The following is a 25,455-nucleotide window of genomic DNA, read 5'->3' on the forward strand; positions in this document are numbered from 1 at the left end:
GGGCATACTGTTCGGCTCGGCTGACGATGATTTTGACGATGATTTTGACTCCACACGCTCCACAGGGCCTGCAGATTCGGCAGAACGTGTCTGTACAGTGCGGCGCTATGGATACATCTCACAACCTGTCAGACCGACCAACTGTCTATGGCCAGTTGAACGCGCCAATGGTACCGTCGAACAGCTGGCTGATTTCCGGGACGCTATGCAGAGACGCAAGCAGCGCGTTGGTGTCGTCATTGGAAAACTCGAGTAATGTCGGGTACGTCGGTGGCGGGGGCCATTGGGTACTGGGTCCCGGCGCAACAGCGCCCTGCAGCTGCTGCGGAGACGCATTCACAACGGGGAACACGGCGCGCCGTGGTGTCGACGTGTCTGACCCAGACGTGCTCCCTTGGTCCACGGGGAGACGGAGCTTCTTCACCACCTGGCCCAAGTCGGTGCTTGCCTGCCGCTTGCCGGAACCCGAAGCGGCCTGCTCGGCCTCTTGGAGAAGATCATTGAGGACTTGAATGCCTCTTCGTGCAATACGGCTTGTCGGGGCAAGACGTTCCAACGACACCTTGCAGCTCATGACCGCCTGCAGGCGCTTGGCTGCCTCGGGCTGCTTGCCATTGAGTGCGATGAGGTCAATGGATAAGACGACAGCCGCCGCAAGGGCGTGGTATGGGATGGTCCACAGCGTCTGGCCCGACTCGGCAGCCAGATCACCCAGCTGGCGACCACGCTCAAACTCTGCGAGAATCCTCTCAGCGAGCTCGATACACACTTCGTGCGCACGGGCGCGTTCCTGCGTTGTACCGCCTCCTCGCGTCAGGAACGCGCGGTAGATGACCAGCGACTTGTGCCGGGACGAAATGTGCAGGTAGTGCCTCGTGATCGGCGCCCATGGCGGTTGGGCCACGCCGGGTGGTGGGTCGGGCTGTAGGGCCAGTGGCATGGATTGGAGCAGCTGCTGGATCTTGTTTACCGCGCCTTCTGCGGTTGCGAACGGTCTGGTGTGAGCGTTGTTCAGGTGCGGCTGCACGTACGTGTCCTTTTGTCGGTGGTTCAGTTCTTGGAAGAAGCGCTGGAGTACGGAGGCAACTTGGGCTGACATTCTCATCTTGCTGTCGGGTCAGCCTACCCTGGAAACGGTGAACCCACTATGCAACAGTGGCCGTCGAGTCAGGACGGGAGATGAAGAGGCCATCGGCGAGGTCCTGGTCATGGCAGTTGTTCGGCAGACCCGTATCAAAGTGTTCTGGATGGATGGCTGGGGTCAGCGGAGAACCAGGTGAATAGGCTTACACCACACGCCGCGGTACGGGATGATGAACCAGTCCTGAGTGGGTCAGCTTGGCAGTAAAGAAGGAGCTACCCACCTGTTGCGCCAGAGCCCACCAGAGGCGCTTGCCGACCTCGACGTCGATTACTTTGCGGACACGATCCGGTGTTGACCCAGACGGTGCGCGCTCAAGATGACGCGAAGGCTTTCCGAGACCGTGGAGGTTGAGAGCCTGCGCTGTCTTGATGCCGATGGCGAGGAGGGACGACAGCAGAGCCGAGTCGCACACGTTGTGTCCACAGGTAGACAGGATGGCGCACACCTGCACTGTCCACATGGTTGGCCTACTGAGGAACTGGCCAGCGTACAGCGCGTCCTCGGCTGCAGACATGAGCGCCGTGGGGAGCACGTATCGATCGCCTTCGGCCAGGCCGCATGCCTCGGCGTCGCGGTCTGTCATCTGGTGGATGGCGATGCCCTTGAGGACAAACAGCAGTGCGACCCATGTGGGGTCTACCAGGTCCCAGCTCACAGAGACGGCAGTGTAGAATGCCTCGAGCTCCTCCCACAGGCGCGGGAAGAAGACACAGACGTGCTGCCAGCCGCCTTGCTCTGCGAAACGCAGGATGGACTGCACGTTCTCGCGCGGGAGGAGCGCTTCCATCACGCTCTCGGGCATGGGGCGGTCGTACGGTTCGTGTTGGACGTGGTCTAGGTGGGAGAATCGCTGCACGACAGGCAAGGTCGAGCTCGCTGCGCGGGAGTTGGAGTGGTGCTGGACTCGCTCGCGCTCGGGGCCTTCGCGCCGGTCCACACCAAGTGCGAAAAACTCAAGAGTCGTTGCCGCATCTTCCGTCGCTATATCGGGCTCGCCTGACAGTGAGGGCCGTGATCCGACAGATGTTGCTCGTAAAGACCTCTCGTGCGCGGTAGCAGCAGCTGTACGTTCAAGTTCGGCGACGCGTTGTCGCAGTGATTCGAGCTCGGCATTGACGCTCTCACGGAGCGACTCGAGTTCGCTCGGCGCGACGCCGCCGACGGATGGTGAGGTGTCGGGGATGATAAACTGCGGTTCGAGTCGGCACAGGTGCGTCACGCCGCGCTTGATGCACAGGCTGCATGGGATGGTCTTGTCACAGCGCGCCTTGCGTCTAGATGTTAGCTTGGTATGACGTTGCCATGGCTCACCGAACACATTCCGTACAGCTGATGCGACGTTAGCTTTCCCGTCTATCCCATTCCCGGAAGCATGACCTACCTCTTTGACGCGCGCTGGCTAATCTTGATGGGATGCGGTCCGCCCTGTGGTGTCTGTGGCGAGGTCGCGTCTGTTGGGTCCCCATACATTGCTGCCATGGGGACGATTGTGACCTGGCAGCTGGGGTGTGGGGTTGTGGAGTGGGTGGTGCCGACGTCTCCACTCTGTCCCCGATTGATAGCGAGAACCGATTTCCCGTCGAGAGACAATAGAGACAATACACCCCGGATTTCAAATGGGTGCGGAAACACACAGCCCCCTCCGCCGATTAGCTCACCCCCCCCGCGCAACCAGTCAGCATGGCGTCGTCCTTCAGTGCCGTTTGGACCAAGTGTTGCAACAACAACGATAGCTGAGAAGAGAGGACAACACGGATACCTCCTCACGTACTCACAGCAACCTTGGCGCACAGTCACGGCGGAGTCGGAGTTGGACCGCAACATGACCGCAACATGGACCGCCAGCTCCGCCGACATCGGGCCCCACAGCAATCACCGTGTTGTGCCTCCAAGTCAGCATTGAACCGACTGCAACTGGCTTTCCTGCTCGCGTAGCTTCTGGTACTTGAGCTCACAGAAGTAGCCGGTCACCTTTATCCACATCGTCACGTCACCGTAGGCGGCCTTCACGTGCGATTCTGGGATCTAGCCTCACGTCCTGGGACAAGTGGCACGGCAGCACTGTCCCCCCCCCCCCGATGATTCCAGTCTGACTTCACCGGTTCCAGCCCCCCGGCCCATGTTCCGGTACACTCTCGGTCTCCAGCCCCTCTGATCCCTCTGATTCTGTATCCCTCAAAGCTGAAGGCATACGTGCGGTGACCGCCCGTCATTGAGGCGTCTTTTGAGCAGGCAGACACGCCAGCTTCCCTGGCTGACAAAACCCCTACCTGCCGAAATCCTACCGCATGCAGCAGAGTCTTGGCTTCGGCGTCCCTACGCCGCTACCCCGCACAGGCATAGGCCATGCACAGCGGCGTATGCAGCCTATATTCCTGATCAATGACGAACTCTGGCTGCTGCGTGAGAGGGGCCGCCTTGGCCATTCTCGAAAACCCAAGCGTGGTCCAAACAGGGCCGGCCATTTGGGTGCATCAGTGGATCAGTGGCAGAAAGTGGGGCACGGCCAGATCCAACAAGTTTGCGTGAAACGAACACATTCAAGGTGGCCCAAAAGAAAGAGAGAGTCCATATCGAAGAAAAAGATGTCTACCGGATCTACCGGAGTCTATGTATGCCCCACAGGAGAGCTTGTGAAATATGTTATTTGCTACGGGTTCCGAGGCGGCGCCACTAGCTAGCTGCGTGGCACGCACTCGTTGTCGACGAGGTTGTGGCCGCGCGAGCAGCCCTCGACAACACACTGGCCACCGCGGCAGGTGACGGCCGAAGCGCCGGGAAGCTCGGTGCAGTCCACGGCCTCTGGGGTGCCGGGGCATCCGCCGCAGGCCTCAATGTCGGACGAGGTGTCGAGGCACTCCCAGCCGGGGGCGCCGGTGGAGCACGGGTCGAGGCCCGGCGCGCACATGAACCAGCGACGACGACGTGTGATCTGAACGGATTCCGAGACGACGCCAGAGACACACTCGTAGCTCGTAGGGTCAAAGCACGAGTCACCGCAGCGGTCAAAGCCCGGGTTACACGAGACGGTGCACTGGCAGTCGACGAGGGTGTACCAATCGGGGTCGATGGGGTACTCGCAAATGGTGAGAAGGGTGGTCGAGCTCAAGTCTGAGCTGAGGATGGCAATAGTAAACTCATTGATGAGATAGGCGGCGCAGGCCGCGTTGTCGCCAGTAATGCCGTTGTCTGTACAGACCTGGAGGGCGACGGGGGTGTTGAGGTAGGTGCTGGCCACACCCGAGTCGAGTGCCGCGAGGACCTGCGCCTGCCACGCTGGCATCATGACCCCATTCTCAAAGCACCATCCGAGGCCGTTAGAAGTGTAGGGGTAGAAGAGGGCCTGTTGGATGTCAGTCGACGCGTCCAGTGTCACTGGGTCTTCCTCTGCCACTCACGTCCGAGGAGGAAGGAGCAGTCTGGCCGGCACATGTGCAGCCAGAGGCCGGGTCGGCACGAGCACGGAGCGGGTTGTAACCCCCGGCAGCGGCGACGATGGGGAGAGCAAGCAGAGCAGTGGCCGCAGCGAGCATGGTTAAAACGAGTGTGAAGAGGTGGGAGATGGCAAACTGGGGAATGGGAAACCTGGGAATGCGCGTGTGGAACGCTCGATACTCTTATGCCAGCAGTGCTTGCACCGACGCGCCCAACCAGGCCAACCAGGCCAAGCAAAGCCAACCAGTTTCAGCGCTCTCGAGGTGCGCCACAAAACCTGTGGTTCTTGTCCTTGCCAGTGGCCGCTGGCCACTGTCCCATCACCATACGCGTCGCCCTTTGGCTGTTGTCGCGTCGCTGGTCTACCCTTCCGCCAGCTAAGCCCTCTTTAATTGAGAGAGAAGGATCAGTGGCCGCCACGAGTGGACGAAAGCAAGCAAAAAGTGGGACAGTTACACGACGGGCTCAAAAGCGCCACAGAGGGAGCGCCACGCCCGAGACCCAACGCCGTCGACAATTAACCAAAGCGACGCCGCCGTGTGCGGCGCCCCCGAAAGACAGGGAGCGGAGCGATGGACAGGATAATGGCCTTCTCTGTACGTGCGCTGCTGCTGCTTGCTGCTTGCCAAGTGCAGCAGGGAGAGCACAACACGACCAAAACGCAAATGAGGATCACCCGGCAAAACGCCTCGTATCGCCATGAATTACAGGTGATCCTTTGTTTACCTTTCCTGTTTTTTGCGCTTTCTTCGCAGAGGGCACACCCAGACCCGCCAGACCCGCCAGAACGCGTGGGCCACAGCGGCCGGCGCCGCCGCAACTCTCTCACTCAACCCTGTTGGGGTCGCGACTTGCTTTTACTGTACCTGCGCACCGCGCGGCCGCGCGCTCGCAGCAAAGGTACTGCACATCACCGGGCCCCCTGCCCCAGAAGCGCGAGCAAAGTGCGCCAGAAGACAACTAAGGGTACGGCCCGGACAGAGAGCCTCGACAGGGCACACGTCCTCTTCAAATGGCACGGCCGCTGGCGTTCGACTTTGGGGTCCACCGGAGTTTCTCGTTTCTGGGGGCGAGTGGTGTAGGTAGATCCAGGCCAGAGCGTTTCTCTTGGCCGCTGCGATGCTCGTCGTCATGGGCGCGCGGGTGTTTAGGGCTCTCTCAATCTCTCACACAGTGCCAACAAGGCAGCAACGATGTGCACGTCTTGGACGCGGCTACGGTCCTACACGTCCGTGGAATGGGCGCGGGACTGTACTGTACTTTCTTTGTCCGTGACGCGTCGAGTCCGTCGCGAACGTGCCCTTTTGCCCTTGTGGGTCTTGTGGGTTCGCGACGCTCACGGCGCCACTGCCGGTGGCATCTCGGTGACGCAGAATTCAACGGCGAGATAATGGCCCCGCGGCGCCGACAGAGGTCCAGAGGTACAGGGGGGACCAATGTCGTTGCTCTCGATGCCTGCCGAGAGGTGCGGGACGTGCCAGGTGCCGGGTCGCTCACCTGGGCGCCGGCACGGCTGAGACATGCCACCATTCATGCTTCTCTCATGGCACCCAGAGACCTCTCACCTCGCACGACCTTGCGCTGTCCTTGAAATCGTCCGTACTCCCTGCACCCTGTGTGGCGGCTGGGAGCAACTTGAACGCCAGAGCGCACTCTGTTTACCTGGTTGTGTGACGCGTCCTGGAGAATCATAGTGCGTGCAGAGGTGCAGAGTGATGTCAAGCCGCAGTGCCGTCAAGTGAAGCTGAAGACCAGTCTACGTCGGTGCTGGTCACGGTCAAGCGAGTGAGCCAGTAGCCTGTAGAGAGTGTCGCCGAGGGCAAGTCATCAGATCAGGCTATCAGGGGACATCACAAGTTCCTGCCAAGGCGTGTCTGGAACCAGAGAACCACGCGTCGAGACGAGGAACAGCGCAACAGCTGCCGCTAAAAGCACGCGTTCCCAGTGACTCAGTCGGCGATCAGCCAGTCAATCAGTCAATGCGTAAGCCAGTCAATCAGTCAGTCGGTCAGTCGGCCTGTCGGCCTGTCGGTCAGTTCAGTCAGTTCAGTCAGTACGCGCGAGTGGCGGCCACACAAGGTGTCAGACAGACCAGTCGGGTGTTGCTGTTGTGCGCCGGCACCGACGCCGCCGACGCATTCACGTTCCTGCGATACCGAGGCCCACACAGTACAGTAAGCTATTGTAGCTCGTATGCGCCCGTGAGGCCGTGAGACGCGTTGTTGACGTTGACGTTGACGTTGACGTTTTGTCGTTGCTCTTGCTCTTGCCTCTTGCCTCTTGCTCTTGCTTGTTGCTTCGAGTCTTGGGATTCACCCACACCCACCCATCCACGCCCTAGAATCGTCGGTGGTTCCCCCCCTCCCTGATCAACCATTTTGGTGGGCCTGCACCTGCACACGCCTCTCGCGAACCTTGCTGTTTGCCGGGATCCCTGGGGGGGGGGGGGGTGGGGTGGGGGGGGGGGGGGGGGTAGATTCTCTGGCGGCCTGCCAGCTGGCCAGCTGCCGGGATCGACAACAGCACAGTGTCCCGTCTCTTGTCCGGCGGGCCGGCGACATAGGGTCTCGCGCTGACACGCTGACACGCTGACGCGCGGACGGAGACACTGGTACACTGGACACTGGACACTGGACACTGGACACTGGACACTGGACACTGGACACTGGACACTGGACACTGGACACTGGAATGGGTTGGTTGGAATCCAGGGTGTTGGAGAGGCAGCAACGCGTTGGGTGCAGTGAACGCAACTTGCCAAGCATAGCAAGCCTGTTGCCCAGTACAGCACGTACAGCACAGCACGGCATGGCGTGCAGCTTTGTAGCGTGCAGTGTGCAGTGTGCAGTGTGCAGTGTGCAAACCCGGCAGAGCGCGGGACGGCGTCGGGCCGACTGCCAGCCTCTGCCCGCGGCATCACGTCAGCCCATGTCAGTATCGTCCCTCTGCCCCTCTGCCCCGCTGCCCCTCTGCCCCTCTGCCCCTCTGCCCCTCTGCCCCTCTGCCCCTCTGCCCCTCTTGCCCATGCTCGGCAGCGGTAGAAGCAAAAAAATACACGAACAGTCATTGGCATTCGTTTCGTTACAGTTGAGTTTGTGCAGCACACACTGCTATCTACCTTGCTATTACCCGAGGAAAAGAAGAGTGAAGACAAAAAAAAGGGGGGGAAATCGAGGAGGTGGGAGAGGGCGAGGGCCAGGGGGGAGGCAAAAACACAAAACACAAAAGGCATACAGTATAGTGTCCTAGGAGGCTGGCCGCTGGCCACGGGGCGGGCCTAGTTGCTGCCTACTTGCGACCAAGGAGGCCGCGACCGGTGAACGGCGAGCTGCCCTTCAAGTTGACCAGGGGGCCTTGGCCGTTGGCGCGGGTCGTGGGCGAGGTGGGGGTCTCGGACGGGGCGAAGGAGAGAAGGGTGGTGTGAGGAGTGGCCTGAGTGGCATGGGAGTGGGAGGCTGGCGCGTGGCCGCTGGTGTGTGAGTGCGCGTGCGCGTGCGGGCGGGCCATGGAGGGTGCGCGGGAAGGTGCGCGCGACGAGCCGCTGGGCGGCGGCGGGCGGTGCGCAGCGGCCGCGGCGCGCTTGATGGTGTCGTTGGTGGCCGCCATGCTGAAGCTGCGGGACGCGTAGCACGCCGTCGCGAGCTTCCAGCCGGTCGTGTCCTCGGCGCACAGGTAGACAATGTGCTCGGACGCGTTTTCAAACGTCGCTGCGGCCTCGAGGCGCTTGAGCGCAATGACGTACTGGCGCGGGGCGGACGCGTACCCGCGAACGGGGACATAGGTGTCTGAGAACAAGGCGTTGATCTGCATCTCGTCCTTGCCCTTTTCGTTCTTGCTGAGGAAGATCTGGCCACCGCGCGCCTCGAGCCAGCGCTTGCTCCACTTGCCACGCTTGGTCTCGAGCTGCACCCAGCCGCCAACGAACGGCGCGGCGTCGGGGATGGACTGGGGAGGAGGTCAGCACGTGAGATCGATGGAGGCGGCTGTGGCTGGAGGCGGAGGCGTAGGCGTTGGCGGTCATGGCCGCCGCGACCCCGTAGCTTTAGATATAACACTCACCTTGGCCCAAGTAGCGCTCGCCATGTGGCTCTCGCGCACGACGAAGCAGTTGGCCTTTGCGCGCGGGTCCCATCCACGCATGACCTGCGCCATGTGCTCGTACTCGCGCAGCTGGCGCTCGAGGCCGAGCTCGGCATACTGCTCGAACACGACCCATCCGGTAGTGGGGCCGGTCACAATGTCCGCAATGTCGCGCTGCTCGCGGGCGCGCGCGAGCACGTCCCGGGCAGTGGTATCGTGGTGGACTTCAAAGGGGAGGAGCTTGCCCTCGCCTTCGGCGGACACGACAATGACGCGCACCGGCTGGCCGCGACGCGGGGCAGCGACGCTGGGGCTCGGGAGGGCCGGGACGTCGGGGACCGGCAGTGATGGCTGCTCGCGTTCGCGCTCGCGCGGGTTGGAGACGGCGCGGGGGCGACGGATGCTCCCAGTTCCAGCGCTCACACTGGTGGCGGGCGAGTGCGACGACATGGCGGAGACAAAGGTGTTGGTCGACGCTGCGGATGGCGCGCGAGAGGGGTGGTCCGAGTCGGGGCGCTCGCGAAGGTCACGAGAGTCGGACACGGCGCGTTGCTGCTGGTTGCGCGAGCTGGGACGGGATGACTGTTGCTGCTGCAGCTGCGAAGACGACGAGGTGTGGTTGCTGTGTGACGTTGAAGCGCCGGCAGTGGGAATGCGGCTCATGGGAGCCGAGGACGACAGGTCGTCAGGACGCGCGGGGCGGTTGGGACGTGGAGGACGCACGGCCTGTCCGGCCGCTGAGCGTGCACGGGACAGGTCAAGCGGGGCAGTGGTGGGGATGCGCTGTTGTTGTGACGAGGACGAGGACGAGGACGGCTGGTTGGACGACTTGGACGACACGGCCACGCGCTCGAGGCGACCGGCAAGCATGTCAGCCGGGACAGCACCCTCGCCGTTCCAGTCCCTGCGCTGGGCGGTGGAATGTGGGTCACGGATGGATGCCTGCCTGGAGGTGGGGGTACGCTGCTCGCGCGCAACAACGTCACGCTTGGTGCTGCGAAGGTCGCGCTCGCGCTCGGCCCTGCGCGCTTCCCTCCTGCGGACAGCTTCCGCGAGACGTTGCTGTTGAGCTGCGCCCGCAGCGGGGTGCAGGCGCGACAGCGGCATGTCATCCAGCTCCTCCTCGCCGTCGTCGCTCGATTCCGAGTCGACCTCGAGCCATGCACCGCCGTCGGTCGGCGCCAGTCGGCGGGGGCGTTCGCGGGACGAGTCGCGTGAGCTGCCTTGCGACCCCTCACGGCGTCGAGGCACGTCGCGCCAAGACGTGAAGTGTCCGCTGTTGGGGGCCTCGGGTGCGACTTGAGCGCGGCCAGACATGGTGCGCGTGGTGTGTGGCGAGTCAGAGGTGCTGTGGCTGGTCGCGTCGGTGGGCGCGACGGCGACGGCGACGCTGTGCTGCGATCCAAGGCTGCCGCGTGCGCGACCTGCCGAGGTGGTAGAGCCAAAGTCGAGGCCCTCGAGGACCGAGTTGAGGTCTGCGACGGAGACGGCGTCGGCGTAGTCGAGGCCCGAGTGGTATGTATAGTCGAGGGATGTGGCCGATGCGGAGACGGGGTCGTCAATGTTGAGGAATGCATTGACAACGGCCGACCAGCGAGTAGTGTCTGATGGATGGGTGGATGCGCTGCTGCGCGTCGGTGACGACAAGGGGTCAGGGTTTGCGATCACCAGCCGCCCAAAATCGTCTCCGGGCGGAACGGCCGATTCCACACTGCGGTTGGCCAAGGTCGCCACGTCTTCGTCGGTCGCTGCCGCGCTCTCCACAGGCCACATGCCCAGCTGCTGGTACAGGTCCTGGAACGACGGGCTGTCCACAGGTCCGACGGGGGTCTGCATGAGCGACGAGCTGCGTGTATGCTTTTGCTGCAGCATCGGCGACTCGAATTCGGCATACTGGGTCACGTGAGGCGGCGCGGACATTGGACCGGGCGTCACCAACTCTGCAGAGTGGCCGCATGTCGACGATGCAGGTGCCTCTGTCTCGATCGACAGCTCGGGCGCCTGGCGAATGTCGCGCGGTGGCGCAGACATGGGCATGCTGACTTCGGCGATGGGTGGCGAAGGGAGACCCGTGTGGAGGTGCTCTACGGTGTCGAGAGACAAGTCGCCGGCGAGAAACGACGTACGACGCGTCGTACCGACCGCCACCTCTGAAGCAGCGTGCCATGGCGGGAGGGCAACGGGTGGCTCGTCCTGTACGTATGCCGCCTGTTCCTCCTCCTTATCTCCGTCCTTGTCACTGCTGTCGTCACCACTGCTCGCCAGCTCAAATGTGTCGTAGAAGAGAGGATGCGGGGGCTCGAGCACGTCAGACGACGCAGACCCTGCGAGCACCATCTCGTCGATCGCGTAGGTGGTGGGTATAGCCAGGCCTGGAGACATTGCGCCGGGGCTCGTCGGCGTCTTGCGCCTGTCATTGTGTCCAAACAGCCCCACGAGCGAGTTTGGTCGGTTGGCCATGGCCATGCTCCGGCTCTTGCGGAGGCGAGGGATGATGCTGGCCTTGAGGTTGGTGAGGCTGGGGCTGCCACGAGGTCCATCCGGGAGGTACGTCTCCGGGATGGGTGGTGGGGAGAAGTCGGGCGGGAGGGGTGAGCGGCCACCACCACCACGGCTGGATGGCCGGCCCGGCATCTGCATGGCATAGTCGACGGCGCTGGCAAATGGGTCGTCCGCGTACGTCTCTTCGGCGAACGTGGAAGGACGTGGTGCCGATCGTGCAGTGAACGAGGGAAACCTGACGTCGAGCTGCTGACGAATGGGATCGTCGTGGGGGATGGCAGAGTTGGGACGCGATGGGTAATCGTAAGGGATACCAAGCGCTGACGATGTGGTCGTTGGCAGTGGAGCGGTGGGAAGTGGAGGACTGATTGGGTTTGGACTCGGAGAGCCGAGGTATGCCAAGGGACCGCTGAGCGGCACATGTTGGGTCGCCCCGCTCAATCCAACATGCTCCTTGGGCAGTGCGGGCACTGGTGGTGTGTCATTCTCGCTTCTCCTTGCAGAGTCACGGAGTGCCGACGCGCTCTTGGAGCGCCACAGGCGCTCGACACCGCGTTTCCACGCCGACTTTTCCTTCTTGTCGGCTGCTGCTGCAGTCCGCATGGATGGAAGCGCAGTCGTCGCTGTCGCAGTCGGCACTGCTGGCAAACCCTTGCCCATAAACCCTGCTGCGAGTGGCGAGGGGTATCCGGCTGGTGTTGCTCCGTTCGGAACTGGCGCCAATGGGGCGCGCAGATCGGCCTGTTCATGAGGTGGTTAGCATCTGCTTTCGTCAACTGGAAGAGGCTGGCTTACTGGGCTGGGCAAGTCACTCTTCTGGTCCTTGTTTCCCGCCTTGGACCTGAGTCGCGTACGGCTCTTCATAGGCTTAAGCTCTGGCGCCGGTGCCGCTGCCGGGGAACCGGGGAATGGCATGGGAGTAGGTCCGCGGGATGCTGGACCTGGGGACATTGCACGCAAGCCGGCCCCTGGGTTTGGCGACGGAGCAGGACGCGATGGAGTAAAGGTTGGACTTGGTGGGCCAAGGGCTTCAATGGGGAACGATGGAACTGGTGCTGGTGACCAGGTGGTTGAGGAGGAAATGTCCGGAGAGACAAAAGGCGACGGTGCTGCCGACCCGGCCTCGGAGGGCACGCTGGGTGGGAGTGGTAGTGTCGCTGTCGAGCTCAGTGCAGGAGCGGTCGGAGCTGGTGGGGAAGGAGTGAATGCCGTGTCTGAGACCTGGCTTGAGCTACGCGTATGTGTTGCGTGAGCCGGGCGAAGAATGGCTGGAATACCGACAGGTGACGCGCCGATCGAGGTGGCTGCGCCAAGCGCGCCAACACTTGCGGTCGGTGGAGCAGCACCACCAGATGCAGGTCCTCCGGCCTTGCGACCCCACGGCCACGGTGTTGCCTGTTCTGACGCGTTGGTGAGAGTGTTGGAACGTGACCTGCCGGTGACGCTCTTTGATGCCCTCAGAGACCTGCGGTCTCCGGACGCCGACGAGGTGGACGACAGCCTTTGGCGCCATGTCCGTCCCTCCTTTGGGCCGTTTGTGGCTGCATTTGTGATGCCTGCGCCCAATGCAACGCCCAGGCCAGCAGCTGCGGCAGCGCCGAGACTCCCACTTTCGCGTCCCGAGACTGAGCTGCCGGCGCCTTCTGCATCCCCGTCGCTGTCGTCGTCCCAAATTCCGTTCTGAGCGTACATGCCCGTGGTGGGGAGGCCAAAGTCGTCTACGGACGCGAACAGTTCTTCGGGCGAGTCGATGGAGGACGTTACTGATGTGACCTCTGTGATGGTGCCGAGAGGGGGGCCATGAATGGAAGCGTGCTTTGCGTGACCGTGTGTTGAGAAGGGCTGCTGCTGTGGCAGCGGGGGCGCGACGGCGGACATGGTGTGGGGGAGGGGGAGGGGGAGGGGGAGGGGGAGGGGGGAGGGGGGATAAGAGAGTGCGCCGGCGGTGGTGTGCTGTGTGCTGTGTGTGTGTGTGGGTGTGCACTGCCGGCCGCTGAGGTGGAGGTGGTGGTGAGTGAGTTGTTGTTGTTGTTGTGCAAGAGGAATGAGATGATGATGATGATGGTGTCTCCATTCGCCGCGGATATGGGGGTGATGGGTGACTGCCTGCACCAACACACAGAGGACGCGCCGCCCACCAGCAGCACCAGCAGCAAAACCGACACAAACATACAAAAACCCCGTAACTGACCAGCACCCCCCACGCGACAGGACCCTGAGAGGACACGGGGGGCGACCCTCGGGAGTTGTGCCGTCTGCCCTCGTCCGTCGAGACGCGCCTGTCTTTCCTCCCCCCTGCGTCCTTCCCCGTGGCGCGTCGCTTACAGTCTGCTGGCTGACAACCACGCTACTGGGCCAGTGTTACTGCTGCATACTCCTGCCCGCCTCCCCATACCCCACACCCCTCGTCTTGCTGTTACCCACCTGCCAAGTGTTGCAAGTGTGTGTTACCATAACCCAGACATGTTACCCAGGAGGGCCCATAGAGCCATAGGGGGAGGAAAAGCAGACGGGGGTCACGCCTCTGTTCGCTCACCCCTGCAATGCCCGGGGTACTGGGGTCATTTAGGGAGGGTTGCATTCCTGGTTTACAATTTATCCTAATTGCCGCAAAGTCCTCGCCCCCGTCTGCGGACGTGCACCCGGATCCACCGATCCACCGAGGGGGCCTGTGGAGATCTGGAGAGGCGTGCGTGCGTGCACCAAAAAAAAACGGGATGATGATGACGCGAGAGCGCGAGAGCCACAGGGTGAGCACTGGTGCACTGGCGCACTGGTCGTGTGCGGCCAAATGATCAAATGACCCGCCCAACGATCCAACGACATGCTCTTTTGGAACATCCATGAGTGTGGGCTTGGAACATCCAATGAGTGGCGGCACGCGTCGCAACATGCGGATACGGGGTGGGCGGAGCAAACAAAACAAACACGCGCACACAGAACACGAGCATGCACAAACAAACCCAGATCCGTTTTTGCCCACTACTGGCTCCACTCAAGTACGACCTACGATCCTGCTCTTCCCACCGCCTGTCCCAGGAATGGTGTACAGGCAGAGAGAGGTTCGCAGCGACACACGAGCCCCGCGCGAACGGAACATCGGCGGACAACGCCACTCGCTAGTGCGAGAGCATAACGCTTCATTTTTGCTCTTTCAATGACCAGTGATCCAGTGACGTGAAAAAAGGCTAGTGTTGTGGGGCCAATTGAGGGAAGGATGGGGGTAGAGGGCATAGAGAGGGAGGCAGTGCCAGTCAATTTGCTCAGAGCCCCACCCTCAGGAGCTGACCACTTGGCCACTGGCCACTGGGCCACTGGGCCGCTTGATCTCGTTGATGAGCTTTTGCACAGGAATCCCAGATTGCAGACAAAAAGACACACGATCACCAAATCCTAAAGGCACCCACCCACCCAACCAGATGAAAACTCCACAGCACCACAGCACCGGTGTACCTCTGGTGTTTGGTTCCTGTCCCCACCGGCCCAGCACCTGCCATCTGACATGACATGCATGCGTTCACACGACAAAGAGCAAGTCGACATGGGGCTCCCGGCCAGATGGCGGGCCGCGCGATGCATACGTACATACCTCGTTGTCGCCTCGAGTCCCGGCGGGCTGGTGTCATCCGTGTGTTGGTTGCAGTGGGTCAGTCATGCAGCCACCGTTGCAGCCTCCGGCTCAGACAACAACAGTGTTGGCGGTGTCGTCTTTGTCGTCATCTTCAAACGGCTCTCAAGTGTCCCTTGCTTTACTACAGCTATACGCGCAAACACGATGCTTACCATTGTCGGGGGTTTACTGCTTTGCATGCCGCTGCTGTCAGTCTGCTTCATAAAGTCGACGACTGCCGCCAGGGAAGGGAGAGAGAATACCACAGCCTCGCGGCGAGGGGCGCAGAGAAGGGCGGGGCCGGTGGGTCCGTGAAGGGGATGTCATGAGCGTACAGGAGAGTCTGACGCTTCGAGCGAGGAGGGTGACCAGTGCAAGCCAAGTGCGGTCCGGTGAGAATCGGATTCCCGCAAGGCGTGATCAGGATGTATCGGTTGCATTTGTAAGACGAAAAGTGCCATGGTGGTTTCGTAGCTCTGTCCACTGGCCACTGGTCACTGGCGCCACGCCCGCAGCACTCGTTCTCGGAGCTCCCGAAGGTACCCCGTGAGTGTCCTGCGCACATGTCCCGCACGTTTACAGAAACACGGCCGACACGGAGGCGCGACAGCACCTGTCTTGCTGCCTTGGCGCACGTTTCATTTGCGAGCCAAGCTCAAGCCAAGCTAACACTAATGGACGTGGTTGTTGAGCAAATCCCACTCTCCGCAACAGCAGGCTCTTTTACAGATGTCAGGCCCCATGCTCCGACGGCATGCATTACCAACTAGCCGCCGGTCAACTAGCGACCACGACCGTGCCGCGCTCGGAGCTCGGACAGTCGAGGCCGTTCGCCCAGCTCTCCAGCTCTCCAGCTTTCCTGTACACGTGGCACTCTCGGGTACTCGGAGTCTTGGCCCTGCCATATCCCCCACGACCAAGGAAGGGTTTTCTCTTGATCTCTTGGATCAAGCTCTGCCGATGGTTCTCAACGGCTTCATCGGGACCTGTGGTTGGTCCAAGGTTCCATGTACACCCGAGAGAGTGACCCAGACTTGCGGCCGACGACACACTATTGGGTTAACAGTCTCTTAATCTGATACGGCAACATCTCGCCACCCCCCTATCAGATACGTGTTGGTGGCACTTGGCTCACTACTTGGCGGCTCTTGGCTTGCGAACAATTGCCCGCAACGATGCTTTTTTGCCATGTTTGCCATGTTTGCCATGTTGCCATGTCCTTGGGGGGGCAATACCGGCCGCTCGCGGCGGCGGCGGTGGCGGCTCTACCTCCATGTGCTCTTTCACGGCCTTATAAAAGCAGCAGCGGCTGCGCATGAGGCATGGCACATTGCATTCCGCAACGCACCACCCCCGAGTCTCTGCTGCTGCGGATCATGAGCGCTCCCACCGAAAAGCAGGCCCAGGTCTACCTGGACGACGAAAATAAGCACCAGGAAAAGACCGCGGGCGACAATGTCGCCAAGCTCCACCTCAACGAGGAAGATGGCAGTCTCGGCGAGACGGGCGATGAAGACGCGCCCCCCGCGGTCGTCATTCCTTGGAAGTACCGTCTCGCCGCCATTGTTCTCATCATCCTCTTCGGTACCGGAAACACATACGCTGGGTTCGTCTTGGGTCCTCTCAAGACCCGTCTGGTCCGTGAATTGAAGATTTCAAGTAAGTTGTGGCTGGACTGTCACAGCGTCTGGAAAGGACCGTGGAGCTGACAGAGAAAGACGCCCAGTACAGTGTCATCTCGTCAGCCTCGTCTCTCATCAACACGCTGCTGCCGATCATTGGAGGCTCCATCATTGACCGCTACGGTGGCAGCCGGTACGGTCTTGTCTTTGTATTGTTCCACGCTAACGGAGACACAGCATCGCACTCGGCTCCGCTGTGCTGTGTGTCGCTGGTACTGTCCTCAGCGCTTGTGTAGGTACACAGACATGTACCACAATCTAACGGTACCAGTCCTCAATTGGCAACAAGTACACGCTCCTTGTTGGTGGCGAGATTATTCTCGGCTTTGGATCTGCTGGTGAGAGGGGGTTATGACACTCTTTCTTCCGCCGGCCAATCTAACACTCCATTCCCAGTCCAGGACATTTGCCAGTACAAGCTGTATCCGCATTGGTTTGCGGGCTCGCACATGGGCCTCATCTTTGGTGTCAATGTCGCGTGGAGTCGCATCATTCAGCTGGTGGCGCGCACCACGGCAGTGCCCATGGCCAACATTGGCCCAGGGAGGTACTGGGGGTGGGCGCTGTGGATCCCGTGCATCGCCACGGGCGCGTCGTCCATCTGCGTCTATGCGTACTACTTTTTCGAGAGCAAGATCCTTCCCGCCGCCTACCGCCCTCCCAAGCCCGCAGTGCGCAATGACAAGACACTCCTCCAGGACTGGGCCGACACCGTCAAGGGTATTGTCCTCTTGTGAGTACATACCTGCTACATTTACCTGCCTGGGGTCTGACAGCAGGCCAAAATTCTACTGGATCATGAACGTCACACAGATGCTTCAAGGTGGTGCGACGCGTGTGTGGCTCCGCAACGTTGCCGACATCCAGGTCAAGTCGCGCGGCACGTCCGAGGAGGCAGCGGGCTACAACGCCGCCCTGCAGACTGTAATCCCCATCATCCTCACCCCTGCCACCGGCCTCTTCTTTGACCGCATCGGCTGGCGCATGCTGTTTGGTGAGCACTGCATACATATATTGCAATCGGCCAAACTGACCCACAAGTGACCACAACCTCGCTCATCTGGCTTCTTGTCTGGGGTCTTGCAGGCTTTACAAAGGTCAACTTCCTCGCCCCTGTTCTCATCTCGTCGTTTGCCTACGTCACGAACCTCATCCCGTTCATGGCGACCGTTCCCATTCTGCTCCCCAACAACGAGCTGGTCGGCACGGCGTTTGGCGTGTGGCAGTCTTTCGTGGGTGGTCATTGTTAATATGTTTTTGCTGATGGCAGCAAAACGCGGGTACTCTGATCATGGACGTGGCCAGCGGTGCCATCCAGGACAATACCCCGGGGGCCCAGTACGACAAGGTGTTTATTGTCATCATGGTCTTCAAGGCATACGACGCGTTCCTGGGGCCGTTCTACGACTGGCTCGATGGCCGTTGGCTCGGCCACCAGCTCCGCATGCCCGAACGCAAGCGTCGCGACAAGCTCGTGCAACAGACCATCGCGGGACAGACGTACGAGGGCCACAAACGCGATCGCACCTGGACGACCATTGGATGCTCGGTCCTCTCGGCGATGGTAGTCACTGGATGGGCTGTGAGTCGCATTTCGTTTGTCGGAACCATGCTGATGCGGTAGCTCTACATTATTTACTCCATGCCCCGCTAGTACCTTGAAGACAAGGGCCAGACATGCAATGTGTCAGAAACGAAGCAAAGGAAGCAATTGCCTTCTGTTTTTTTTTTTTTTCTTTTTTTTTTCTTTCCCAAACACGAGACTCTGTACAAGAAGAACTCACTGTGTCGGGGACTTCTGAGCCTCATCCCGCGTTTGTGACATGGACGGTGCCGGTCGCGTCCTGGGCCGCGTCTGCATCTGCGATGGAGGCACACAATGTACGTGGTCCTCGTCCTGGGCGGCCACAGTAGCGTGGGTGGCAAGTGCACGGCCGGCCATGCGGTGGAGGCATGGTCTGTCCGGCTTGATGGCCCCAAAGTCACCTGCACACGTATAACGTACGGTACGCGGGACAAGACTGTCTCGCGCAGAGCTTGGTCTTGGCCTATTCGCTTGCACATGAGCTGCAACCGATCTGCACATTTGTTTTTATCACCGCTTACATAAAGGGTGAGTGAAGTCCGATCCTGGACCCGGGATTCGAACTCTGGCTTCGCACGGCTTACAAGGTTGCTGGGCCCGAGAGAGCAGTAATTGCGCAGTAAACTGGCTCATGACAGTACCAGTGAACCAACCAGGTTAACCTATCGGTGTTAACATTAGGATAGCGACTATTTGAACCGTTTCTATTGACTCGTGTGTCTATTAGACTAGTCCTGTCCATATGCGTGGTATGCAGACTTGTTCTCGTTACTCTATCCTCTATCGACCTTTCCAACCTACTACGCATCCGCTTGCAGCGTTTGGAGAGTACTACGAGTCTCCTCTTTACAATCTGCACATTATTCATGTCTGGAGGACACCACATACGTCACCAAAAGTTGCCCCCCCCCCCCCACCCCGTGTTTGCTTCTTCCCGTCCCGCCCCCTTCCAGCGTAAAGATCACAACATCTGCACACCTGCACAGCGACGCCCAAGGCGCCGACGCCAAGACGCATCCAGTCAGTTACAACCGGGGCGGCCTAATTCATTCCACAGTTTGGGTCTTGATTTCCACACGATCGCGCCGTTGTTGGGTTTGTTCCGATGACGAGGTCACACACCGTTCTTGATCGCCGCCTCGAGCTTGCGCATGAATCCGGGGTAGCGGTTCTGGCACGACTGGGGTGTTAGTGGCTCACTTGATCACTTGGCGAAGGTCCGCGATGAGAGCAGGAGACACAGGGGTGGTGCAGGTGTGTTTGTCCATCGCTAGCCGATGGACGCACCCGACAAGACGCCGAAGACAAGAATGGCTGTCATCAGCGGGCGTGGCGTCCTCGAGGCGCACCACTCAATGCGTGCCGCCGGCACATGCGCAACACAAAACGCCACGGCGTCGCGACATGCTTCGACTGCTCAGGCGCACAGGTAATTGAGAGGCTGGCGCCATGCAGTGATGCGGCAGCACGAGACCGACCGCCGCTGACCACATCCCGGTGCCAGACTCTGGCACTCTGGCGAGCTCTTCAAGAGACCACAAGACCCACTCCCGAGCCAGAACCACAAACCACACAGACAGCTGTCGAGGGACAGCACACACCACCAGATGAACAGGCAGGAACGGGAGCCAACCACCACCCCAAACTCACCTTTTCGTCCCGCCCACCGCCGACCTCACTGGAAGCACGTCCCCAGCCGCCCGGAGTGCGCGGGTGGAGCGCCTTGAAGAGCCTCCAGTCCTCGTCGCCGGTCCACGCGTGTCCCGTACCTCCACCTCCGCCTCCGCCGCTGCTGCGGGGACGCTTGGGAGAAGCGTTTGTGGTCCTGGATTTGGTCTTGGGCTTGGAGTTGGACTTGGGCTTGGGCTTGCCCGTGCCCCGCTTACGCTTCTTGCCCGCGCCATAGTCGTCGTCGTCGATATCGTCCTCGCCTGCAAAGTCGCCGTCGGCCGAGTCGTCGGGGTCCGGGTACGCCATGGGGTGGAGCGTATAGTCGTCCTCCTCCGAGCCCGAGCCGGAGGCGGTGGGCGCGAACTCGGAGCCGTGGTCCTGGTCCTGGTCGTCCAGGACGGGCTTGGTGTCGGTACCCACGAGCTCGGCGGCGCTGGGCTTGCGGTCAGACTTGGACTCGGACGAGGAGGGCTTGAGGCCGCGGTTCTTGGGAGTCTTGGAGGGCATGCTTTGGTTTTGGTGTTGGTTGGGGTGGTGGAGCGTGAGGTGGTTGTGGGAGAAGCCAGTTGTGAGAATCCGAAATCGGCAGGTGTTATCGCTTGTCATGGGAACGCAAGTGGACACTGTGCGCCCGCCTGGACACATGATGGATGATGTGAGAGTCGGGGCGCGAGGACAGATGGGACATTGCGCAAGTGATGTGAGCACTCATTTGGCATCACGCGATCGACAATGTGCGGACTGCCGTCGCTCCCTGGGAGAGCAGCTGCAACAGCAACGGCTGATCCCAGCGCCGCAAGCATTCCATCCAGGTACCCTTGATGGCTACAACACACACGGGTTCGTCCAACTCGGGCGAGTGACAGTTATATGTGCGAAGCAGCAGTCAAGTATCTTGGCCCCTCGCAGTACAGTACACGGAATCCTGATCTGATGTCTGAGGCATACGGAAAGAAACCGAAAGGGCGATGCTCATGAAAAGGTCCCTTTTTACCGCTATTTTCTGTTCATTTATGTTTTGGTGGTCTCCGCTGCACGAGGTCCATCCAGAAAGTGCTAAAGCGACATGCGCACCTTATCGTACATGGATCCAAAGGCGGCCATGCCCAGACGAACGGGGAGCCATAACATGGGGGCATGTGGCAGCGAGGATTCTAGTCAACGGACGGGGTACCCACTGCCACCCACAGTTGGCACTCCACTGAATTTCAATTACATTGCACGCCTGTACTGTCCGCACAGCTACTCTACCACATGCTACGGGGCTAGATGTTTTGACTTGTCTTGTCCGCCTCAAGCCTCAATCTGGGCGACGGTGGCCTCACGCTCCTCGACTGACTCGTCATCACGGCGGCCGGGGATGAGCCAGGGAATACAGCGCGGGAGGGGGCCCTTCTTGCCGTTCAGGCCCCACTTGACAAACGCCAGGACGTTGAGGTCGGCAGCCTGCGCGAGGTGGCCAGTAATGTCGACGGCCAGGTTCTTGATGCACTGGTCCTGGATGACAATGTTGGTCACGCCGGGCTCGTTGAGGGTACCGCTGGTGTACGGGAGCACAAACTCGTCGAGCTTGGACACGATGGTGGTGTATCCCGGGCCGGGGACCGAGACGCCCCCAGCATTGAGGTCGGTGATGAACTGCGACGGGTTGAGGAACTCGTCGCACGACGCGCAGATGGCGCGGACGGCGGGGCTGACACCGGGGATGGTGTGGACCAGCTTGTCGATGCCGTACAGCGTCGTGCCCTTGTAGTTTGCGCCAAAGCCGACAAACTGGTTGACGGTCTCGTTTCCACCCAGGAACTTCATGTAGTATCTAGAACAGGCGTTAAGAGAGGTCGGAGGGACACCACACGATATCACTCACGTGCTGACGGTCGTACCCATAGAGTGGCCGACGAGGTTGACCTTTGCCGCGCCAGTAGCGGCGCGCACTTTGTCGACATAGGCGGAAATTTCCGCGGCAGAGTCGCGCATTGAGCCAAAACCGAACCAAATCCGTCCGGCCGAGCCGTACTGAGGCGTGTAGACGCAGTAGCCATCAAGTGCAAGAGCAGGTGCGTGCAAGAACCAGTTGACACCAGCGGGGGCTCCAAGACCGTGCAGCATGATGACAGGGTACTTGCCCGGCCGGGGCTTGCAGTTGAAGTCGTTGATGCCCGTGGAGCCACGAGCGGCGATCTCGTTGTCCACAGGCGCCGCCTGCACGGCGAGAATGGCGGAGAGGAGCGCCACGGCCTTGGTAACGCTGAACAGCATACTTGCTAGTGACGTAGGGGCGGAAGAAGTCGTTGAGAAGAGGTTGTCAGATGGGGGAAGCTGGACCGTGGTCTCTCCGGATCGCCGGCAAGTATTTAACCTTTTCCGACAGGTGCCTAACATGGCATCGACTGCATGTTCGGCCTCTCCATGATCTGCCAAGTCCCGAGACCGAGGCCGAGGAGCACCATCCGCGTTCCCTGGCGCCGTCTCCCTGGACCATGTTGGCATAAGCGTTGGGCTGAATAGTGCGCTATCAAAGGCACCTGCCTTGCCTGGCTGCTATTGGAAGGCGGGCCTTGCACTTGCCCATGCGTGGATCACTTCAAGCTTCAACCCATGTCCATCTGACGTTTCCATGTGGCCTCCCATGGAACAAGAATGACTTGTGTAGGCTGGGTTCCTCAGCTTGTGTCCAGCGGTGGGCCGCGGAAGTGAAGGTATTCGGCATGTACATTGCGGGGATGCCCATGCGTGCCGACGCGGCACCGCACGTACCGCACACCTTAGCCCGTGTTGTTTCATCCGCCTCGCGACTAACCAACGTACCAGCGTGCGGATGTTCTTTCCTGAGCATAAGCGCACGCTAACGTGTTCACACGCGACACATAGCCACGTATGACCATGTCCCAAGTTCCGTGTACATCTGTTGCCGCTGGATTCTGAACAGTACCCGAGTGGCCGGCCCACAACTCTGCCAGTTGAGGAAGGCACGCACGTTATGAAGGAACGAGGGACACTCAAACGGGACAGTCATGCCGCGACACGGCCGGACGAGTGTCTGTAAACTTTGAGCGCCGATGACGACCTAGTGTTGATCCCCGGCGATCAAAAGATGGGAGCGTCGGGCCTGGGGATGCCCAACATATGGGTGCCGTAAGGGACTGTCTGCTCGTAGTCGCTAGTGGAAGACGTTCGTGGTCAAGGATCGTTCCTCGGCATCCGGCCAACGATGGCGGAGGATCCCGCCTGCCGCCTGGTAGATCGTCGTGGTTTATTCCGCTTATCGTGAAAGGATATCTGTAGTAAGGGATCTAGACGAATGCCAGTTTAGCATCGTGCTTTTCCTTCTGTGGATCTGTGGGGTCAGGCACCACTGCGTTGACTTGCTGTTCGGGCCAGAAAGGAAACAAGAAAACAGTCCAGTCGCGTTTCCATCCTCGCTAAGCCTGCAGGCTCCCAAGTTTAATACGGCACTAAGGCTAGTCACGGGGCCAACGACTCTGGCAGCACCTCCCATGGGTACAGCATGGGCTGGAACAACGCACACGATTTAGTCTTGACTTTGTCATTAATTCCACCAAGGTCAGATTGTTGGGGCGCTTACGGGAACGCCGGACACATTCCTCAAGCTTGCTATCCGCGGTGCATCTCGGCGACTTTCATGCCGGGCCAGTTCATGGTGTTTTGATGTTGCTTTCCAGAGCTGGACAGCTGATCTTTCACCTAGCATGACAAGCGGAGTACCTAGTTCTGGAAGCGACTGTGGAACAAATCCTTCGATTTATTATCACGCCTGTGGCAGGTGTGGCCTGTAGCAAAGGATTCCTGGGTTAGACCGTCTTGAAGCGCGCTTCTTCGATCCACCGCACAGTACGGCACATCGATCGTCGCTTCAGCATTAGACCGGGGCCACTGGATCGGACCCAATCTCGGCGTCGTCAGTCCGCGTTAGCGGATGGAGCTTTTATTCTCTCCATCCAACATGGGCATGACGACATTGGTTGCTGCCAAATGGTAACCATACCGGTACGGGTGGACCGGGTCTCTCCTTCGTTCCAAGGAGCTTGACTCTGCTGGGGGTCGTCTAGGACGACGTCTTACACTCCTCACCCTCCCATGTTCCATGACCACCAACGCTTGCACCAGGTGGGCTGTTGGGGTTGAAGCTGTGGGCGGGGGACTCGGCCAACGAGCTGTAGCGGTTCCTTACACCACGTTGAAACCAGGAGGTGGTAGTCATTGGTCTTTGCGAAGAGCTGGTGAGCAAAGGTGAGCATCCAGACTGGCGTTCTCGAAGCTGCTTGCTGTGCACGCCAGGTGCGAGGCAGCGATACGCTGTCATCAGCTGGCAATCCCCTGACCCCTGGGGCTTGCTGGTCTGCTTCAGACATCAGACAATCCACATTATACATCACAAAGAGAGTCAACAGCCGGGGTATCTTGGTGTAGTCGTTAAGGTCTAGAGTGGCCGAAGCTCACAGCTATCCGCAATCTGGAGTCGAGACTGGGACAAGGTCGACGCCGAGGAATGGCGACGGGAGGGCGTGCGCGTCACGCGTCTGGGTTACTCCATCATGGCCGACTGTTGAATCTGCATGCGGGCAAGCGCGTGCGAGAGGGCCATGGGGTCCACCATGTCAGGCGGGGCCTACACTGTTAGCATCTCATGTGCTAGCTTCCACTCATGTCTACGACCGCTAGCTTCCACTCGTAACTTACTTCATCGTTCGCCTCCGCGTCGAGCATGCGCTGGCGGATGGCACACCAGCCCTCCCATGTCAGATCGCTGATACTTGCGCGGCCTGAACAACGCTCGACTGCGCCGTAGCGCCAAATCTCGTATTCCTCGTTCTCAAAGTCCTGCATACCCAGTGTCAGCGCGCCTCATGCATTTACCACGTTGACCGGGGCTTGGGGCATGGGGCAGGATAAGGACGGAGAGCACCGGCCGGCGGCTTGTCTTTATCTCCCGACTCGAGAGCATTTCAGGCATCATATCAGGCACCCCTGCGTGTGTTTCGGGCTTGGGCCGACGACACCTGCGACACGTCCCGAAGTCCCAGACAATGGTATAGGCATTGACAAAACGGGTGGCGAGAACGCGAGAGAGATACGCACGACGAAGTAGGCCCAACGCTGGGTACCGTTCCACAGGCGCCATGGGTGGTTGGGCATTGCTTGGACTGAGCCATCAAGGATTCCTTTCAACGTGTCCACCGGTCGGCGGAGGAAGAACGTGCCCTCGTCGTGTTCCCTTTCGGTGTCAGTAGTGTCCGATGAAAGCGCTTGAACGCAAGCACAGATTGGTTGCTGTGGTGCTTCTTGAGGCCCACTGCACTCACCAGTGAACGCTTCTCAGACGTTTTGCCATTGTCTCGAGGTCATCGCCTGTCATGCCAGTGACGAACATCCACATGGTGAGCCCCGCGTCTGGCCACCACTCGGGGGCAATGTACGAGCCGTAGCGCACGCCGTTGATGATAAAGCCGATGACAGACATGTGGTCTGGGGGTTGGAGTGATGCTGAGGTGGCCATTGTGCGCGACCCGATGTACCCGCTGAGCGATAGATGATAGAGATAGAGACAGAATTGGACTCGCACGGTCCTTCCCAGCTTCACACACACACACACACGTTGGGGCGGGCGGTCCCCAACCTCGTCCCGCCGGCGCCACCTCCCTGGCGCGGGGGTCCATGGGGAACCCGCTCGCCATCACCACCCGCGTACCCGCTCACGAGTAACACCTCACAGCAATCTCTGTAG

At 60.3% G+C, this 25,455-nt stretch overlaps 7 protein-coding genes across 7 annotated transcripts; 1 reads left to right on the plus strand and 6 right to left on the minus strand.

The window, feature by feature from the left end:
• Nucleotides 1–145: 145 nt before the first annotated feature.
• EHS24_000771 (uncharacterized protein) lies at nt 146–2,623 on the minus strand (the record flags this gene model as incomplete). Its single annotated transcript, XM_028616590.1, has 6 exons — nt 146–1,109; nt 1,147–1,255; nt 1,291–1,324; nt 1,365–2,418; nt 2,456–2,473; nt 2,526–2,623. The coding sequence occupies 6 exons, from the start codon at nt 2,621–2,623 to the stop codon at nt 146–148; spliced, it is 2,277 nt and encodes a 758-aa protein (XP_028480447.1).
• A 1,164-nt stretch (nt 2,624–3,787) lies between these two features.
• On the minus strand, nt 3,788–4,677 carry EHS24_000772 (uncharacterized protein; the record flags this gene model as incomplete). The annotated part of the gene is made up of 3 exons (XM_028616591.1): nt 3,788–3,794; nt 3,841–4,487; nt 4,543–4,677. The coding sequence occupies 3 exons, from the start codon at nt 4,675–4,677 to the stop codon at nt 3,788–3,790; spliced, it is 789 nt and encodes a 262-aa protein (XP_028480448.1).
• A 3,190-nt stretch (nt 4,678–7,867) lies between these two features.
• On the minus strand, nt 7,868–13,039 carry EHS24_000773 (uncharacterized protein; the record flags this gene model as incomplete). Its single annotated transcript, XM_028616592.1, has 3 exons — nt 7,868–8,524; nt 8,639–11,902; nt 11,957–13,039. 3 exons carry the CDS (start codon nt 13,037–13,039, stop codon nt 7,868–7,870), a joined length of 5,004 nt encoding a protein of 1,667 aa, XP_028480449.1.
• Nucleotides 13,040–16,147: 3,108 nt separating this feature from the next.
• Nucleotides 16,148–18,107, plus strand: EHS24_000774 (uncharacterized protein; the record flags this gene model as incomplete). The annotated part of the gene is made up of 9 exons (XM_028616593.1): nt 16,148–16,430; nt 16,490–16,586; nt 16,631–16,685; nt 16,725–16,791; nt 16,850–17,186; nt 17,233–17,447; nt 17,495–17,685; nt 17,724–18,035; nt 18,078–18,107. 9 exons carry the CDS (start codon nt 16,148–16,150, stop codon nt 18,105–18,107), a joined length of 1,587 nt encoding a protein of 528 aa, XP_028480450.1.
• Nucleotides 18,108–19,565: 1,458 nt separating this feature from the next.
• On the minus strand, nt 19,566–20,216 carry EHS24_000775 (uncharacterized protein; the record flags this gene model as incomplete). The annotated part of the gene is made up of 1 exon (XM_028616594.1): nt 19,566–20,216. One exon carries the CDS (start codon nt 20,214–20,216, stop codon nt 19,566–19,568), a length of 651 nt encoding a protein of 216 aa, XP_028480451.1.
• A 786-nt stretch (nt 20,217–21,002) lies between these two features.
• EHS24_000776 (uncharacterized protein) lies at nt 21,003–22,199 on the minus strand (the record flags this gene model as incomplete). Its single annotated transcript, XM_028616595.1, has 2 exons — nt 21,003–21,525; nt 21,577–22,199. The coding sequence occupies 2 exons, from the start codon at nt 22,197–22,199 to the stop codon at nt 21,003–21,005; spliced, it is 1,146 nt and encodes a 381-aa protein (XP_028480452.1).
• Nucleotides 22,200–24,255: 2,056 nt separating this feature from the next.
• EHS24_000777 (uncharacterized protein) lies at nt 24,256–25,227 on the minus strand (the record flags this gene model as incomplete). The annotated part of the gene is made up of 4 exons (XM_028616596.1): nt 24,256–24,339; nt 24,411–24,551; nt 24,810–24,945; nt 25,034–25,227. 4 exons carry the CDS (start codon nt 25,225–25,227, stop codon nt 24,256–24,258), a joined length of 555 nt encoding a protein of 184 aa, XP_028480453.1.
• Nucleotides 25,228–25,455: the final 228 nt, after the last annotated feature.

The sequence above is a fragment of the Apiotrichum porosum genome, assembly GCF_003942205.1.
Source record: "Apiotrichum porosum strain DSM 27194 chromosome Unknown scaffold_1, whole genome shotgun sequence".
Taxonomy (NCBI): domain Eukaryota; kingdom Fungi; phylum Basidiomycota; class Tremellomycetes; order Trichosporonales; family Trichosporonaceae; genus Apiotrichum; species Apiotrichum porosum.